Raw genomic sequence first — 18,216 nt, forward strand, 5'->3', positions numbered from 1 at the left:
TGTTGCCATGAGCCACTTCATTTTGACCAGGGGCCATGGAAAAGGAACAAGGCCTTTCTGGGTCATTGATGGCAGAGGGCTTTGGTCACCGCGGGCTGTTCAGCTGTGTTTGTCACGAGTTGAGGAGCCTGGCCTAGCTTCAGGGCCCCTCATCCTGGAGGGTCGAAGCACTGCTGACAGACCGGCTGAGGCGAGGGGGCAGGAGTGCGGGTTAGGCCTGAGGGACAGCTGAGACCAATCCTGTCTGCTGTTGTGTTTTTGTTTTGTTTTTTTTTCCTCCAGGAGGTCTGGAACCTGTCTTCACAGTGGGACCAAACAGACAGCTCATGGCCCACGTTCCGAAAGCTACAAGAGCAAGCCCGGGCAGAAATGGCTGCATGGGAAGCCTGGTCTGAGGGGGAGGACCAACAGATACCCCAGCTACTGGCAGTGATCAACAGCGCTGAGAACAGCAGCGATCCTCTCCGCCAGGGCTCCGAGGGCGGCAGGTCCCAGGGTGGTGGGAGCAGGACGGGCACCAGGCCGCAGGGCAGGGCTTTGCCTGCTCCTCCCTGTGAGGGAGAGGTTGTCAGCAGAAAGGGAGGGATAAAAGCAGCAGCCAGACGTGGGCTGGCAGCGCCGAGTCGCCTGGTTCCCAGGTCCTGTTGCAGGGCCCTTTCAAGAGGTCCTCTGGGAAACAGCACCTGTGTGTCCAGTCCTGTTTGATGAGAGCGTCTTCTCCTTGCAGCGATTCAACAGCCAACATGCTTGGACTCCCCGTCCTCCAGCCCAGCCCAGGAGCAAGGAGGTCAGGAAGAGGTGGAGGAAGGCTGAGAACCCTGCCCCAGCAGAGGAGTTGGGAGCAGCAGCCAAGCTGGAGAGACTCCAGCCTGAGTAAGTGTGTGCCGGCTCCGTTCCCGTCCTGGGGCACTCGAGTAGCTCTTGAGTGATGTCAGGACATGTCCAGGAGCCCGGTCCCTGAGTCCTGGGCTTGCCTCTGACACCCTTTGATTCCTCCTAAAGCGGGCATGACCTTGGTTACCGCCAAGGCCTAAAACTCATCACAGGTTGGAAGGGTGGGTGCACGTGGCACCGCATGGCTGCAGGGTCTGGATGAGGGGAGAGGCAGAAGGGGTGTCTGACAGAGGCTGAGGGATCCCTTTCTGCTGTGGAGGCACTCCCACCTTCCTGCCCTCTGCCCACCTCCCTGCCCTCTGCCCAGCCCAGCCCAGCTTCTCATGCTGGGCTGGCCCCAGGGCAGTGTCCGGAGCAGGCTGCTGCAGGGCTCTGGGCACTGCCACCACAGCCCCAGTCCCTCTGAAGGGCACGGCAGCTCCTGGGGGCACAGAGGGCTCAGCCCCACAGATGGGACATCCGAGGCACAAGCCAGCCCCTGGGAGGCCTGCAGCCCCTCCGTGCCATCCCTGGGGGTCTTCAGGCAGCTCCTCCTGCCCCAGGGCCAGGGCAGCCGGGCCTGAGCTGCTGCAGCCAGAAAGGGTTTGCTGGTCCCATTCCTTCCTCATCAGCTGAGATCAGGTCTCAGACAAAGAAGAGGCTGTAGCTACATTTAGTTTGCTTAAATATGCTGAGAGCCTGGGGATAGCTGCTGCCGAGAGGCAAAACCCCTCTCTCAGCAGAAGGGATGAGGAACAAAGCCTTCATCCTGTTAGCCTGATCTCACAGTGATACCCAGGCACAAAGCTGCCAGGCTGTCACCATGACTGTGGCAGGGTGCCGCCCCGGCCAGCAACAAGCAGCATTTCAGGAGCATCCAGCCCTATTGCTTCTTGTGCAAGTGACTGGCCGCCTTCCCGAGCCTGTCGGGCTTCTCGTGCATTCGACACCGCAAAGAAAAGGGAAGACAAGGCGGTGAGGCACAGGGAGCGAGCAAAGGCAGGGGCGGGCAGGGGCGCCCCGGGCACACGGGCCGGGTCCCCCCCTCAGGCCCCGAGACGCCCCCAGCCCGCCCACGACCCCTAAGATGGCGGCGCCCGCCCTGCCTGGTCAGGCGGTCGCACGGTTGCCATGGCAGCGAGCCCCAGGCAGCCGGCAGGGGGTGGGGCTCCCTTTGCCTGGCGGCTCTGGCAGCCAATCGGCGCCCGGCAACCGGTGCTGCTTCTTTCCTCTGCTCTCACTTCCGCGCTCTCCTCCTGGGCCTTGTGTTGGGTTGGGCCCGATTGCTCCTGGAGCTTGGGCACGGTGCTGCTGGGTGGCAGTCCTGTGACTGCAGGCGGGGACGAGCAAGGGATAAGTCTTTGCCACAGCATTTGCATCACGTGAAGGGAAGCTGCTCGGGATAGCACCTGAGGGCTTGGGTCTTCTTGCGCAGTTGCTGTCAAACACACTCACCAGAAAACAGACTCTAAATAGGGACCTTGTTTTGCTTGTTTCTACACGGGCTCAGGGTGATAAGGGACGTTTTTAGCCTAGAGCAGAGGAGGGTCTGAAGGGATCTCACCAATGCCTATAAATACGAGAAGAAGGTGGTTTTTTTCGTATTTGTTTTTCCCCTTATATTTGTTGGTTTATTTCTTTGTCTTCTTTCTTATGAAGTTGTTACCCATCTGAACCCCCGAGTTCTCACACTTTTACCTTTTTCAATTCTCTCATTCATCCTGCTGTGAGGGGAGAGGGGAAAAAATGGCTGTGCGGTGCTTAGGTGCCTGGCAGGTTATACAGCATCAGTCCCTGTGTGTCTTCCCTTCCTCGTGCATGCTGTCTCCCACTGAATCCCACAGGAGCTGCAGAGTCATCTTTTGCCTGTGGACATCTTAATTCGGTACTGTCCCTGTGGGTGACTCCAGCTTGACTGATCTCTCCCTTTGTGAGGCTCCAGTCACTGCCTACCCTGGGCAAATGCTGTTCCCAGTTGAACCGGTTTGTGTGTGCTCAGCTGTATCCGTGTGTGCACGTTTGTGTGTGTGTACAAGACGGTGTGTTTATGTACACACATGGGCGTATTTGCTTGCTAGCGCAAGAGTGTTGGGTATTCTGGGGCAATTTCTCCTGGTTGCTGATGCAACAAGAAGCTGGGCTGGATCTTAGGGCTGAGGGACCTTTCTTGATGGCCTGAGGGGATGGTATATGGAGCATCAGGATGTTCTCAGTAGGCTCTCTTTTCCCATGGGGCTTGCAGAGGCTTCCAGCCATGCAGAGATCCAAGGATGTTGCAAGGATCCAAGGGCTTGCTCTTTCTGTGATCACAGCTTCACTCCAGTCCTTCAGGTGTACGTGAGCTGAGAAGCCTCGTCCGGTGGTGACTTTTGAGGTAAGGGCCAACAGATAGCTTGGGGGAAACTGTCTCAAGGATGCGTGCTGGCCCTAGGAACTGCAGGACAGAAGCAAACAGACACAGCTGCACAGGGTGAGAAGTAGACCCAGCTGGGTTGGGATCACTGCTGCCAAACCCTCTCACTGGGTTCCATGGTTGTGGCAGCTTCAGGCAGCTCCCCATTAATTTCCTGGACGATGTCCTCTGCCCTGACGGTTGTGGGACAGTCACGGCTGTGTACCTCAGTGACTGTTCACCATTTCTGCTGTCATCAGACACCAACAGCTTACTCCTAAATCCTACCCTCGGTCTCTCACAGCTCACAAAATGAGCTTTTTCTTTGCCTTATCCGTGGAGCAACAGGCTTTTCGGGGAGCAGCTGCTCAGCCCTGGTCTTGGCACCAGCTTTGAAAGAAGAACCAAGTCTTCAAGAAGAGCACTGGGGAGATGCAATTTTATTAGGCAGACGCTATCACAGAGTTTACTCTGGCCTGCTGTTATACACATATTATAAAGCCTCGAGAGTAAACAGAACAGTTTCATTCCGCAGTAGGTGGCCGAAGAATAAAGAAACATATTTCTAAGAAATTAGTAAATGCAAATGATACTGAGGATAAAAACTTCAATAATGATAAACAAGGAGCAGGCCTGCAAGGGAAGTCATTTGTGTAGATAGAGGGGAAATTTATCACTAATCAGAAATATCCATGCAATCACTTTCCTAACAGCACTCTTAAGCTCCTTGTTTCTCATGCTGTAGATGAGGGGGTTCAATGCCGGTGGCACAACTGAGTACAGAACTGCCACCACCAGGTCCAGAGATGGTGAGATGGAGGGGGACTTCAGGTAGGCAAATATGGTCATGCTGAGAAACAGGGAGGCCACGGCCAGGTGAGGGAGGCACGTGGAAAAGGCTTTGAGCTGTCCCTGCTCAGAGGGCATCCTCAGTACAGCCCTGAAAATCTGCACATAGGACAGCACGATGAAAACAAAACAGCCAGACGCTAAACAGAATCCAACCATAATTATCCAAACTTCCCTGAGGTAGGAGTTTGAGCAGGAGAGCTTGAGGATCTTTGGAACTTCACAGAAGAACTGGTCCACAGCATTGCCTTGGCAAAGTGTCAGAGAAAATGCATTAGCAGTGTGCAGCACAGCATGGAGAAAGCCACTGCCCCAGGCAGCTGCTGCCATCTGGGCACAAGCTCTGCTGCCCAGGAGGCTCCCGTAGTGCAGGGGCTTGCAGATGGCAACGTAGCGGTCGTAGGACATGACAGTGAGAAGATAACACTCTGCTGAAAACAAAAAGAAAAAGAAAAAGACCTGGGCAGCACATCCTGTGTAGGAAATGGCCCTGGTGTCCCAGAGGGAATTGACCACGGCTTTGGGGAGAGTGGTGGAGATGCAGCCCAGGTCGAGGAGGGCGAGGTCGAGGAGGAAGAAGTACATGGGGGTGTGGAGGCGGTGGTCGCAGGCTGCGGCGGTGAGGATGAGGCCGTTGCCCAGGAGGGCAGCCAGGTAGATGGCCAGGAAGAGCGCGAAGTGCAGGAGCTGCAGCTCCCACGTGTCTGCGAATGGCAGGAGGAGGAACTCGCTGATGGAGCTGCTGTTGGACATCTGATGCCTGTTGGGTATGGAGATCTGTACATGTAGTAAAAGGCAATGAAAAGTTAGGACAGGTTTCTCTGAGTGAACCCTATGCCATTCCTTGTAGACCTCCCCCTGCCATACTCCAATGCTTTTTGTTTCTCTGCTGGAATCTTTCATTTAGCTCCATGACATGAGCTTCATTTTTAAGGTTCAGTGTGCGATGAGGAGCAGGGGCCTCTGCTGCTGGTCTCGCGAGGGAATCAGTCCTGACCCAGTGCAGGGAGTACACAGGAACATAGCAGGAGGGCAAGGTTTTATTTTCAGATTTTGTCAGATGAAATGAATGCCCAGCCTATCTGGGCAATATGTTTCAGTACCTCGCCTCCCTCTGAGTGAAGAATTTCCTCCTAATCTCTAATCTAAATCTCCCCGCTTTTAGTTTAAAAACATTCCCCTGATCCTGTCATGATTTGATTGATCAAAAAAATAGCTCTCCATATTTTTAGAAGACCCCTTTAAATGCGGAAAAGCTGCAGTGAGGTCACCCTGCTCAGCCCCAGCTCTCTCAGCCTTTCTTCGAAGGAGAGGTGCTCCAGCATGCTGATCATCTTCATGTCAGCATGTTAACATCTGCATTCCGCTGCTACATAATGTAGTTGGCAGAAAGGAGTTTTAGGGGCAATGTTTTACACACATTCTCTTCCCCCTCTTCATGCCCACACAGTGTTCTCTGAAGTCAGAAATCCTGAGCATTTCTGCTGCACTCACAGGGAATGGTTGTGAGACCTGAGAGGCAAAGGGATTCCCTGTGGCTCAGAGCAGAGTGAGGGAGCTGGCTGGACTTGTCCCCAGCTGCCTGAGCTTTTGTAGATGGAGGGCAATCACATTTATGTTACCCTGAAAAGAAGCCAGATGCTGCTGAGACCAGATGAATCCACTGCCAATCTGTCAATGCCCAGCCTTTCTCAAGGGACCTGAACAAGGTCTCAGCACCACACCTCTAGTCAAGGACTAGAGGGGACCCCAGGGTCCCGAGGGGGCCTCGGTACTCCGTATCCGAGTACATTCTGGAAGAGCTGAAGCGGAGTAAGGTGGGCTGGTGTCCTGGGCCCTGCAGAGCAATCCCTGCTCGAGCACCATGGCAGTGCTCTGAGACTGCCCGGGGTGCCCGGAGCAGCTTCTTGGCCAGCTGGGAGAGAAACCAAGGCCAGATGTGCTCTGCCTCTCAGGTGTTTGGCACACCCTAGGGCTTCACTCTTCCCTGCGGCCTGAGTGGGGAGGGCGAGCAGAGAGATGGGGGAATATCCTGGCTCCGTGCCTAGGACAGTTGCTGGCAGTCAGTCCCAGGCCTAATCCGTGTGCTGGAAACCTCCGGGCGCTTCTCTAGCCAAGGGATGTTGGCAAATCCTGTGAGGGGGGTGACGAAAGAAACAGAGGATGCGGCTCTTTTGCAAAGCTTTCCAAAGTGCCCCACCTTGCCCCATTGTCCCTGAGGAGCGGGCAGGGCACAGAGCAGTGTCCCCCTGCTCTGACACTCATCCCTTTTCCCGTCTCTCAAGAACTCCCTCCTCGGCCTTTCTGTCTTTTCTGTGTGCAGGGCGTTTGGGTTGCGGGACTCGGGACCTTTGGTGTTGTCCGAGAGCAGTTCCATGGCAAAGAAGAGCTGCTCTTGATTCGAAGACCTTTCTTCCAGCTGGACATCGATGAGTTGTGGCTGGAGGAGATCTACTGTCCCACTGAGATCCTCCCTGGTGAGAAGGCAGCAGCCCCCCTCTTCCTGCCCCATGTCCGCAACGGTTTGTTCTCCCTGCTCTTTGGAAAGGCCTGGGAGAAGTAGAGGATTGTCTCCGACGGTCAGGGTACAGCTTGAGTTCCCCCAAAAGAAACTGTGCCCCAGGAGCAGTTCGTCTGAGCGACCCTTTCTCTGGGAACTTGTTCTGAATGTTGCAAGCAACTTGGGCTTGCTGTGGCAGTGAGGATGTTGCTTCTCCTTGCAGATGGTGTCAAGATCGAGCCGCTGAACTGCGTGCAGCTATCGCGAGCCACCTCCTTCCCACTGCACGTGGTGAAGAACTGTGTGCAAGAGACCATCCTCTTGTACTGCTTCCTCCTGAGGAGCAAGGAGCACGTCCCCTTTGCCTTCAGGGACATTGGTGTTCTGACGTGCGAAGATGGTTTCCCGTGCATGAAGTTTTATCTGGACTGTGTCAAACGTCTGGAGAGCACTGCGGGCCTTGTTGCACTGCTCCACAGTGTAAGTTGGTGAGGTTTTGAGGGCTACTTCAATTTCTTTGGGAATCCTAGTGAAGGGTGAGGAATCCGACCGCTGTTGGCCAGCTGACGCAGCTTGCGAGCTTGGACTGGAGACTGAATTCCCCTGGGCTCATGCAGCCTCCTCCTGGTGTCTGTTTGCAGTGTGCTCCCCCCGTGTCCGGGCAGCTCCCCCGGGACGAAGAAGGCAGACAGGCAGGAAACAGCTCCTCGAGCCAAGTCCACCACTGTTATAAATGACTGAGTCCCAAATAGGATTACAATCAAAGTTTACAATTTATTAAACGAATAGAGGCGAGCAAACAGCGCTGGGTGCGCCGGGAGTCTCTGCTCCACCAGGACGCACAACTGTTACGTAAGGCGGCTGGTTTTTATGCTCCTAGGCTAATACATATTCATTACTACTTCTAGAAGAGGCAGGGTTATTATAATTGGTTTCCCGAATCCAAAGTCCTCCCAGGTGCGCCTGCTTATCAGTCTCTGTTAGTCTCTTGGGGGCCGCTCAGACGGGGAGGCTCATATTCTTCCTCCTTATCTAGTGCTCTCTTGGCCGGCTGTCAGAAGTTACTGCACGTCCGTGCAGAGTCAGCAGGTTTTCTCTGAAGAAATCCCTTTGTTCTCTTATCACCTAAACCCAGGCCTCAATGTTAACCCTTCAAATCCCTTAGTGGCACGAATTGCTGGACCATTCCTTACAACCACCACTGCGCTCCCTGCTCCTGAAGCCTCCAGGAGAGCGCTGCAGGTACCTGCTCTGCCTTGCTGCAATGACCGTGCTGTTTGGGCCTGTGCAAAAGCCTCTTTGTGTGGAGCGATCCCGAGCAGGTCCCTTGGGATGCGTTCATTTCCACGTTTGTTACCTCCTTCATCTCTTCCTCAGGAGACAGAAGGTGGCGTCCCGCACACCTTCCCTGCCTCTTACTGCCTCCCGTGTTGCCATGAGCCACTTCATTTTGACCAGGGGCCATGGAAAAGGAACAAGGCCTTTCTGGGTCATTGATGGCAGAGGGCTTTGGTCACCGCGGGCTGTTCAGCTGTGTTTGTCACGAGTTGAGGAGCCTGGCCTAGCTTCAGGGCCCCTCATCCTGGAGGGTCGAAGCACTGCTGACAGACCGGCTGAGGCGAGGGGGCAGGAGTGCGGGTTAGGCCTGAGGGACAGCTGAGACCAATCCTGTCTGCTGTTGTGTTTTTGTTTTGTTTTTTTTTCCTCCAGGAGGTCTGGAACCTGTCTTCACAGTGGGACCAAACAGACAGCTCATGGCCCACGTACCGAAAGCTACAAGAGCAAGCCCGGGCAGAAATGGCTGCATGGGAAGCCTGGTCTGAGGGGGAGGACCAACAGATACCCCAGCTACTGGCAGTGATCAACAGCGCTGAGAACAGCAGCGATCCTCTCCGCCAGGGCTCCGAGGGCGGCAGGTCCCAGGGTGGTGGGAGCAGGACGGGCACCAGGCCGCAGGGCAGGGCTTTGCCTGCTCCTCCCTGTGAGGGAGAGGTTGTCAGCAGAAAGGGAGGGATAAAAGCAGCAGCCAGACGTGGGCTGGCAGCGCCGAGTCGCCTGGTTCCCAGGTCCTGTTGCAGGGCCCTGCTGTGTGGCAGTCCTGTGACTGCAGGCGGGGACGAGCAAGGGATAAGTCTTTGCCACAGCATTTGCATCACGTGAAGGGAAGCTGCTCGGGATAGCACCTGAGGGCTTGGGTCTTCTTGCGCAGTTGCTGTCAAACACACTCACCAGAAAACAGACTCTAAATAGGGACCTTGTTTTGCTTGTTTCTACACGGGCTCAGGGTGATAAGGGACGTTTTTAGCCTAGAGCAGAGGAGGGTCTGAAGGGATCTCACCAATGCCTATAAATACGAGAAGAAGGTGGTTTTTTTCGTATTTGTTTTTCCCCTTATATTTGTTGGTTTATTTCTTTGTTTTCTTTCTTATGAAGTTGTTAACTATCTGAACCCCCGAGTTCTCACACTTTTTGCTTTTTCAATTCTCTCTGTTATAAATGACTGAGTCCCAAATAGGATTACAATCAAAGTTTACAATTTATTAAATGAATAGAGGCAAGCAAACAGCGCTGGGTGCGCCGGGAGTCTCTGCTCCACCAGGACGCACCCAGCGCTGTTTGCTTGCCTCTATTCATTTAATAAATTGTAAACTTTGATTGTAATCCTATTTGGGACTCAGTCATTTGTAACAACTGGGGGCTCGTCCGGTATGGTCTTGGTTCCTGAATTCTGACTTGATCTAGGAGGGGCGCCCCCACCATTTGGTGGCTCCTGTTCGAGTCAGGTCGGGGCTAATGCCATCTTGAACCTGAATAAGGGCAAGCAAAGATTTAGATTTTTTTATGAGCTCCCTTTGCCGGCTGCAGCACTATATTTTGCCCGTAATTCTGCGCGCGAAGATCCGAATGAAGACGACGGAGTCGTAAGTATTTAAGGCGTATACCGTTCGGTTGGGTGGGATTCGGTTGCCTGTGTGTGTGAGAGTGTGACTGAGACGGAACGTAGTTCCGAAGCGATTGTGGAGGTCTTCTAGCCGCGGTTCCAATCTCCCGCGAGGGACTTGGCCGGTGAAGGACCGAAGCGATTCCTATAGGATTCGTGGGTGGGTGATAGGTCCTAAACCCCCTGCAAGACACTCTCACTAAGGCAACCAAGGGCTGTAGGAATTGCCACAGTAAAATTCCTAGATGGGTCAGACAAAATTGAAGACCTGGGACCAGAGAAAAAGGAGCAAATTACCAGACATACCACCAGAAAGTTCATTAGCGATAATGATTAGAAATTGGAACGATAGGGGCCCCAGAAAAGGGAAAAAGTAAATTAAAAATGGTTCAGTATTGTATGACAGAATGGCCAAAGGAGCCTTTAAGACCACATGTCTTTTGGCCCGTTTTCGGATCCTTTGAAGACTGGGTTTGCCAGGCCTTAAATATACATGTTAATTCAAAGGAACCTTTTAGCCAGGAGGAAAGTGATTATGCAGGATTATGGATCAGGATCTCACGTCCTTTTCCAGCCTCAATATTTACACTAAAAGCAGACGAGAAGTTTGACGAAGAAGAGAACAAAAAAGTAAAAAATAAAAAAAAAAGGAAAAAGAAAAAGATGATGAATGGGAGTCATTGGATAACCTACCACCTCTATATCCTAACAATCCACCCCCGGTGGTGCATCTTGTAATCCTGTTTTGTTCTTAAATGTTTTGACTGTGTCAAGGAGGAAGGTGGGAGCATTATCTAAGTAACAGTTTAGAAGTTTGGGTATATTCGCGGTGGTGTTCGGTCAGTTTCCCAAGTATCGGGGGAGGGGGGCTGACTGATTATCAAAGTGGTAGAACGGAGAGCCACTTCTTTGGTGGTTCAGGCCTGAGCCCTGGGAATTCGGTAAGAAGGGGGAGAGCGAATTTATTTAGGCCTCAATACCTTTTTAAACCCCCATCTTGACGGATACACAGGAGTGATTCCTTGTTTTGTGTAGGCTTACTAACAAAGTGCATGAGAAAAATTAGCATTTGGCTTGAAATTCGGTCTTATTGAAATGTAAATTTTGTGGAAAAGGTGGTATTGTTTGTCTAGAAGACAGAAGGCTGAGTGCTTCAGGTGTTTTTTCCGAAGTCCTGCGGATTTATGATTGGAATGGGGCTCATTAATAATCTGAAATAGTAAAGTTTGTATGTGGAAAGAAGAGTTTAATCCCAGAGAATTGGGACATTTGGGAAGAAGATTAGGAAAAGATAGTAAAAACCTGCAATAAAAAGGTTTGCGTGGAAATTGAAACAAGGGACAGTAACTAATATAAATAAATAAAAGGGAATGGGAAATCAAGGAAAAGGGGAAAATCCAAAAAAAAAGACGTCCTAAAAAAAAAAAAAAAAGCCTCCTTGGGTGCATATTGGCACATTGGAAGGATATTGTTAGAAATGGGGGCACAGAAAGCAAGAGGACTTTCACTAAGTATTGCAATCAATGGTGGCCACTATATAAACTAAATGGCCACTTTATGGATCAATCGACTATAACAGTGTCTTGCAATTAATGTTTTTGAGGAGAGAAGGAAAATAGGATGAAATGTTGTATAGTGATATGTTGTTTCAGCATGTTGGAGGGAAAAGGTATGGAATTAAGTTGGCCCCTGACTGAGCCTTTGGTGTTGGCATTAGAAAAGTACGGGCTGGAGAAAGATAAAGGAAGTGTTAAAAGGATTGTTGAAGGTGTTAAAGGTTGTGTGGCATGTAGTATTTATCAGAGCTGTTTGAAGTTGAATGAGCAGGGAAAGAGGATGTAGGAATGTTAATAGTTCCGTCTCAACCCGAGGCTGAGATCTCTAAATCGCGGGTGTGAACCCTCTGGGGCAGGGGGACCGTGATGGGTCCGAGAGAGTTGTCGTGGAAACAGAAAAGCAGCTAACTCTTGAAACAACCTGAGTTCCTGTGTGAGCTCAGATTGCCAATGGGACCGCTCAGGGAACTTTCAACGATTGCATTCCCCTGACCGACCCCCTCACTGAGACCCTAATCACCCCGGAAATTATGTAAATACTAAAATCTGGTTAAATTGGGAAATGAGAATCTGTTCCAACAAGGTCCAAAAGAAACCCCTATGGAATTTATGGAATTTTTGAATTTCTGGACCAACTTTGAAATGCAATGGAAAAAAAAAATGGACCTGGCTTAAAAAAAAAAAAAAAAAGAGAGAGAGAGAGGCAACTGGCTAGCCTCTTTCCAGGGCAATCAGCCCCTGATATCAGAAAGAAATTGTCTTAGGCTGCAGGACAAACTTACAACAGTCAGGAATGATGGGGACCTGGGGCATCTACCCTAGCAGGTCCACTAGTTGAAATAAAGCTAGGAAACGAAGACAGAGGCTTGAATTTTTTGTTGGTTATGGGAGCTTCTTTCTCTGTGTTAATTAGGCTGTAAATGTAATAGGAGCAACATATTCAGTGTTAAATAGTTTAAAAGGACGATTAGGAACTAAGACAACTACAATAATTGGAGCCACAGGGAAAGAGGAGGAATGGTCATTCTTACAACCCCTTGATTTGCGTTTTGGGGGTAAGGAACTAACCCATGAATTTTAGTATGTACCAGAATGCCCGATGCCACTCTTGGGACGGGATCTATTAGCCAAATTAGATGCAACAATAACCTTTGAGGATGGAGAATTAATAATGAAGGTACCTGAGTCCAAAGTAGGCCAAATCCTAATGATCAAAGATAAACCCTTTGTTAATATTCCAAGAGAAGCAGAAAATGCAGTTATAGCAACAGTACGGGAAACAGATGTACCAGGGAAGTCGAAACTGGCACAACTGGTAAAGGTGGAATTAAAGGAAGGAGCCAAACCTGTTTGAATCAAACAATATCCACTTAAGATAGAAGCTAGGCACAGGAATGGTGAAAATTATTGACAAATTTCTCAAATATCAGATTCTGGAAGAATGTAAATCGGAATACAATACTCCAATTTTTCCAGTAAAGAAGCCGAATGGCGAGTATAGATTTGTACAAGATCTTAGAGCAATAAATGAAATAACAAAGGACATTCACCCGGTAGTAGCTAATCCTTACACATTGTTAACATCTGTGAAAGGGAAATATAAATGGTTTACCGTGATAGATTTAAAGGATGCCTTCTTTTGCATACCTCTTGATAAAGATAGTAGAAAATTATTTGCCTTCAAATGGGAAAACGTATTGAAGTTTTTGGACCACATATGGTAACAACCGTTTTGGAACAAAGGGGGGGGGGGGCACTGGTTATCACCCAGCTGGATGATGAAATATCAGGCAATCCTAACTGAACAAGATGACATAACCTTGAAAACGACTAACCTGTTATATCCAGCAGTATTTCTAGGAACCGTTCCAGAAGAAGGACCGTTGGAACACAGTTGTGTGGAAATAATCGAACATACGCCAGCCACAAAGATTTGAAGGATGTACCCCTTGAAAGGTATTCAGTGGGAATACCACACTCCGTGGCACCCACAAAGCTCAGGGAAAGTAGAAAGGATGAATCAAACAATAAAACAACAATTGGCTAAGTTAATGATCAAGACACAGCTGCCCTGGACGAAATGCTTACCATTGGCACTTTTAAACATAAGAACTAAACCACACAGTGAGACTGGTTATCATCATATGAAATGTTATATGGTATGCCTTATTCTCAAGGGATGCCCCTAGGGAACAATGTAGTTGAGGATCATAGTATCCAGAAATACATAATTACCATTGGAAGGAGATTACAGGAGATAAGAGAAATTGGGATGATGACTCAGACACCACCTTTAGGATTTGCTATTCATAAAATACAACCAGGAGACAAGGTCTTAATAAAAACCTGGAGAGAAGAATCATTGAACCCCCGATGGGAGGGACTGTACCTTGTTTTACTTACTACTGAAACAGCTGTGAGAACAGCAGAAAGGGGTTGGACCCACGCATCCAGAATAAAAGGACCAATAACTACCGAAGCCTGGAGGGTTGAGTCCACTCCTGGGGAACTGAAACTGAGACTAAAGAGGAACTGATATCCCAGCAATGAGGTTCTGCATGAATTAAGGGCACTGGATAAAGAGGACAAGGCTGAAGGGAGGAAAGGGAGAAGGCAAGACTGGGGTAGGACCCTCCACTGCGGCGTGTATGGTCTACCGAGGGAGGCAACCCCTATGGGTATTGACCGCCAAGTGAGAGTGCCTCGACCGGACTTCTCCCACACCAAGATCAGTTTGTCCTGAGAAAAATAACATGAGAACCTTTTAAACCCATAATAAAATTGTGATTAGTTTTTCCAGGAGCTGGATCACCCTGAAGGGTTGAATGGTAACACAAGCTCTGAAAGCGGGCCCAACCCCATGATTGAAGGCGCTTCCCACACTTTCAAGATTGGACGGCGAAAAAGGCTTATAATATGACAGGTCGCCAAAGAGAACTGAATTGTGACTGTAAGTGGAAACCCAACGTGGGAGCTTGGAAGCGTGCATATACGAGTACAAACGGGGCAGACATTGTAACAGGACCACTCGGTAACAAGGACACTCTGTATTATCACGCCCCAAAGGGTAAAGATGGATGGGATGGCCATTTTCCAAACGGGACGTGGGCCCTAAAGAGACATTATTGGGTGTGTGGCAAACATGCTTACAAGAGGCTACCCGGAAACTGGTCGGGAATATGCTATGTGGGGTACATAAGACCCTTGTTCTTTTTATTGTCACAAACACAAGGAAATCATTTAGGAATAAGATTATATGATGACCTGAACAGAGTAAAACGATCTATTGATACTTCCTTATCCGGGGATAGTGCCCAAAAATGGGGAAAGGATGAATGGCCTCCTGAAAGAATCATACAGCATTATGGGCCAGCTACGTGGAACCCGAATGAGTTGGTATCAGGAGCCCGAGAACCTATTTATAATTTGAACCGAACAATTAGGTCGCAAGCTATCCTCGAAGTTGTAACCAATCAAACAGCGACGACCTTGGATCTTCTGGCTGATCAATCCACTCAGATGAGGAATGCTATCTTTCAACGTAGAATGGTCTTAGACTATTTACTAGCAGAAGAAGGGGGAGTGTGTGGAAAACTGAACGATTCTAATTGTTGTTTACAAATTGATGATAATGGAAAAGTGGTTCAGCAGATAACAAAAGAAATTAAAAAGCTAGCCCACGTCCCAGTACAAACTTGGAAGGGTATGGATTGGGATTTCTTTCCATGGTTGCCCGGTGGACCATGGGTTAAAAGAATGCTATTTTTATTTTTATGTGGTGTAATGACATTATTGTTTATACCTTGTATGATACCTTGCTTTACGTTGTTGATACGGCGGATAATAAATAGCACCCAATTTGTGATGACTTTGGGAGAGAAAAGGTGATGTGTCGATAATGATGCTTAAGAAATGGACACCCCGAGAACTGACTGATGAAATCCAACTGCTACTAACAAAAGTTGAAGAAGAGACACGAATTGATGATATTAAAAAAAAAAAAAGGGAGGAATTGTAAGGAATAGTCCAGCAATTCGTGCCACTAAGGGGTGTGAAGGGTTAACATTGAGGCCTGGGTTTAGGCGAGAAGAGAACAAAGGGATTTCTTCAGAGAAAACCTGCTGACTCTGCACGGACGTGCAGTAACTTCTGACAGCCGGCCAAGAGACCACTAGATAAGGAGGAAGAATATGAGCCTCCCCGTCTGAGCGGCCCCCGAGAAACCAACAGAGACTGATAAGCAGGCGCACCTGGGAGGACTTTGGATTCGGGAAACCAATTATAATAACCCTGCCTCTTCTAGAAGTAGTAATGAATATGTATTAGCCTAGGAGCATAAAAACCAGCCGCCTTAAGTAACAGGTGTGCGTCCTGGTGGAGCAGAGACTCCCGGCGCACCCAGCGCTGTTTGCTCGCCTCTATTCGTTTAATAAATTGTAAACTTTGATTGTAATCTTATTTGGGACTCAGTCATTTATAACATCTCATTCATCCTGCTGTGAGGGGAGAGGGGAAAAAACGGCTGTGCGGTGCTTAGGTGCCTGGCAGGTTATACAGCATCAGTCCCTGTGTGTCTTCCCTTCCTTGTGCATGCTGTCTCCCACTGAATCCCACAGGAGCTGCAGAGTCATCTTTTGCCTGTGGACATCTTAATTCGGTACTGTCCCTGTGGGTGACTCCAGCTTGACTGATCCCTCCCTTTGTGAGGCTCCAGTCACTGCCTACCCTGGGCAAATGCTGTTCCCAGTTGAACCGGTTTGTGTGTGCTCAGCTGTATCCGTGTGTGCACGTTTGTGTGTGTGTACAAGACGGTGTGTTTATGTACACACATGGGCGTATTTGCTTGCTAGCGCAAGAGTGTTGGGTATTCTGGGGCAATTTCTCCTGGCTGCTGATGCAACAAGAAGCTGGGCTGGATCTTAGGGCTGAGGGACCTTTCTTGATGGCCTGAGGGGATGGTATATGGAGCATCAGGATGTTCTCAGTAGGCTCTCTTTTCCCATGGGGCTTGCAGAGGCTTCCAGCCATGCAGAGATCCAAGGATGTTGCAAGGATCCAAGGGCTTGCTCTTTCTGTGATCACAGCTTCACTCCAGTCCTTCAGGTGTACGTGAGCTGAGAAGCCTCGTCCGGTGGTGACTTTTGAGGTAAGGGCCAACAGATAGCTTGGGGGAAACTGTCTCAAGGATGCGTGCTGGCCCTAGGAACTGCAGGACAGAAGCAAACAGACACAGCTGCACAGGGTGAGAAGTAGACCCAGCTGGGTTGGGATCACTGCTGCCAAACCCTCTCACTGGGTTCCATGGTTGTGGCAGCTTCAGGCAGCTCCCCGTTAATTTCCTGGACGATGTCCTCTGCCCTGACGGTTGTGGGACAGTCACGGCTGTGTACCTCAGTGACTGTTCACCATTTCTGCTGTCATCAGACACCAACAGCTTACTCCTAAATCCTACCCTCGGTCTCTCACAGCTCACAAAATGAGCTTTTTCTTTGCCTTATCCGTGGAGCAACAGGCTTTTCGGGGAGCAGCTGCTCAGCCCTGGTCTTGGCACCAGCTTTGAAAGAAGAACCAAGTCTTCAAGAAGAGCACTGGGGAGATGCAATTTTATTAGGCAGACGCTATCACAGAGTTTACTCTGGCCTGCTGTTATACACATATTATAAAGCCTCGAGAGTAAACAGAACAGTTTCATTCCGCAGTAGGTGGCCGATGAATAAAGAAACATATTTCTAAGAAATTAGTAAATGCAAATGATACTGAGGATAAAAACTTCAATAATGATAAACAAGGAGCAGGCCTGCAAGGGAAGTCATTTGTGTAGATAGAGGGGAAATTTATCACTAATCAGAAATATCCATGCAATCACTTTCCTAACAGCACTCTTAAGCTCCTTGTTTCTCATGCTGTAGATGAGGGGGTTCAATGCCGGTGGCACAACTGAGTACAGAACTGCCACCACCAGGTCCAGAGATGGTGAGATGGAGGGGGACTTCAGGTAGGCAAATATGGTCATGCTGAGAAACAGGGAGGCCACGGCCAGGTGAGGGAGGCACGTGGAAAAGGCTTTGAGCTGTCCCTGCTCAGAGGGCATCCTCAGTACAGCCCTGAAAATCTGCACATAGGACAGCACGATGAAAACAAAACACCCAGACGCTAAACAGAATCCAACCATAATTATCCAAACTTCCCTGAGGTAGGAGTTTGAGCAGGAGAGCTTGAGGATCTTTGGAACTTCACAGAAGAACTGGTCCACAGCATTGCCTTGGCAAAGTGTCAGAGAAAATGCATTAGCAGTGTGCAGCACAGCATGGAGAAAGCCACTGCCCCAGGCAGCTGCTGCCATCTGGGCACAAGCTCTGCTGCCCAGGAGGCTCCCGTAGTGCAGGGGCTTGCAGATGGCAACGTAGCGGTCGTAGGACATGACAGTGAGAAGATAACACTCTGCTGAAAACAAAAAGAAAAAGAAAAAGACCTGGGCAGCACATCCTGTATAAGGAAATGGCCCTGGTGTCCCAGAGGGAGTTGACCACGGCTTTGGGGAGAGTGGTGGAGATGCAGCCCAGGTCGAGGAGGGCGAGGTCGAGGAGGAAGAAGTACATGGGGGTGTGGAGGCGGTGGTCGCAGGCTGCGGCGGTGAGGATGAGGCCGTTGCCCAGGAGGGCAGCCAGGTAGATGGCCAGGAAGAGCGCGAAGTGCAGGAGCTGCAGCTCCCGCGTGTCTGCGAATGGCAGGAGGAGGAACTCGCTGATGGAGCTGCTGTTGGACATCTGATGCCTGTTGGGTATGGAGATCTGTACATGTAGTAAAAGGCAATGAAAAGTTAGGACAGGTTTCTCTGAGTGAACCCTATGCCATTCCTTGTAGACCTCCCCCTGCCATACTCCAATGCTTTTTGTTTCTCTGCTGGAATCTTTCATTTAGCTCCATGACATGAGCTTCATTTTTAAGGTTCAGTGTGCGATGAGGAGCAGGGGCCTCTGCTGCTGGTCTCGCGAGGGAATCAGTCCTGACCCAGTGCAGGGAGTACACAGGAACATAGCAGGAGGGCAAGGTTTTATTTTCAGATTTTGTCAGATGAAATGAATGCCCAGCCTATCTGGGCAAT

The 18,216-nt window shown here is 49.9% G+C and overlaps 2 protein-coding genes across 2 annotated transcripts; both read right to left on the reverse strand.

Annotated features, from left to right (window-relative positions):
• Positions 1-3,620: 3,620 nt before the first annotated feature.
• Positions 3,621-5,009, reverse strand: LOC310890876 (olfactory receptor 14C36-like). Its single transcript, XM_083853186.1, has one exon. The coding sequence runs from the start codon at positions 4,865-4,867 to the stop codon at positions 3,911-3,913; it is 957 nt and encodes a 318-aa protein (XP_083709312.1). The 5' UTR covers positions 4,868-5,009; the 3' UTR covers positions 3,621-3,910.
• A 2,242-nt stretch (positions 5,010-7,251) lies between these two features.
• Positions 7,252-17,999, reverse strand: LOC310890879 (olfactory receptor 14C36-like). Its single transcript, XM_083853189.1, has one exon. It carries the CDS (start codon positions 17,908-17,910, stop codon positions 16,921-16,923), a length of 990 nt encoding a protein of 329 aa, XP_083709315.1. The 5' UTR covers positions 17,911-17,999; the 3' UTR covers positions 7,252-16,920.
• Positions 18,000-18,216: the final 217 nt, after the last annotated feature.

This window comes from Anser anser, assembly GCF_964211835.1.
Source record: "Anser anser genome assembly, contig: HAP1_SCAFFOLD_124, whole genome shotgun sequence".
NCBI classification, from domain to species: domain Eukaryota; kingdom Metazoa; phylum Chordata; class Aves; order Anseriformes; family Anatidae; genus Anser; species Anser anser.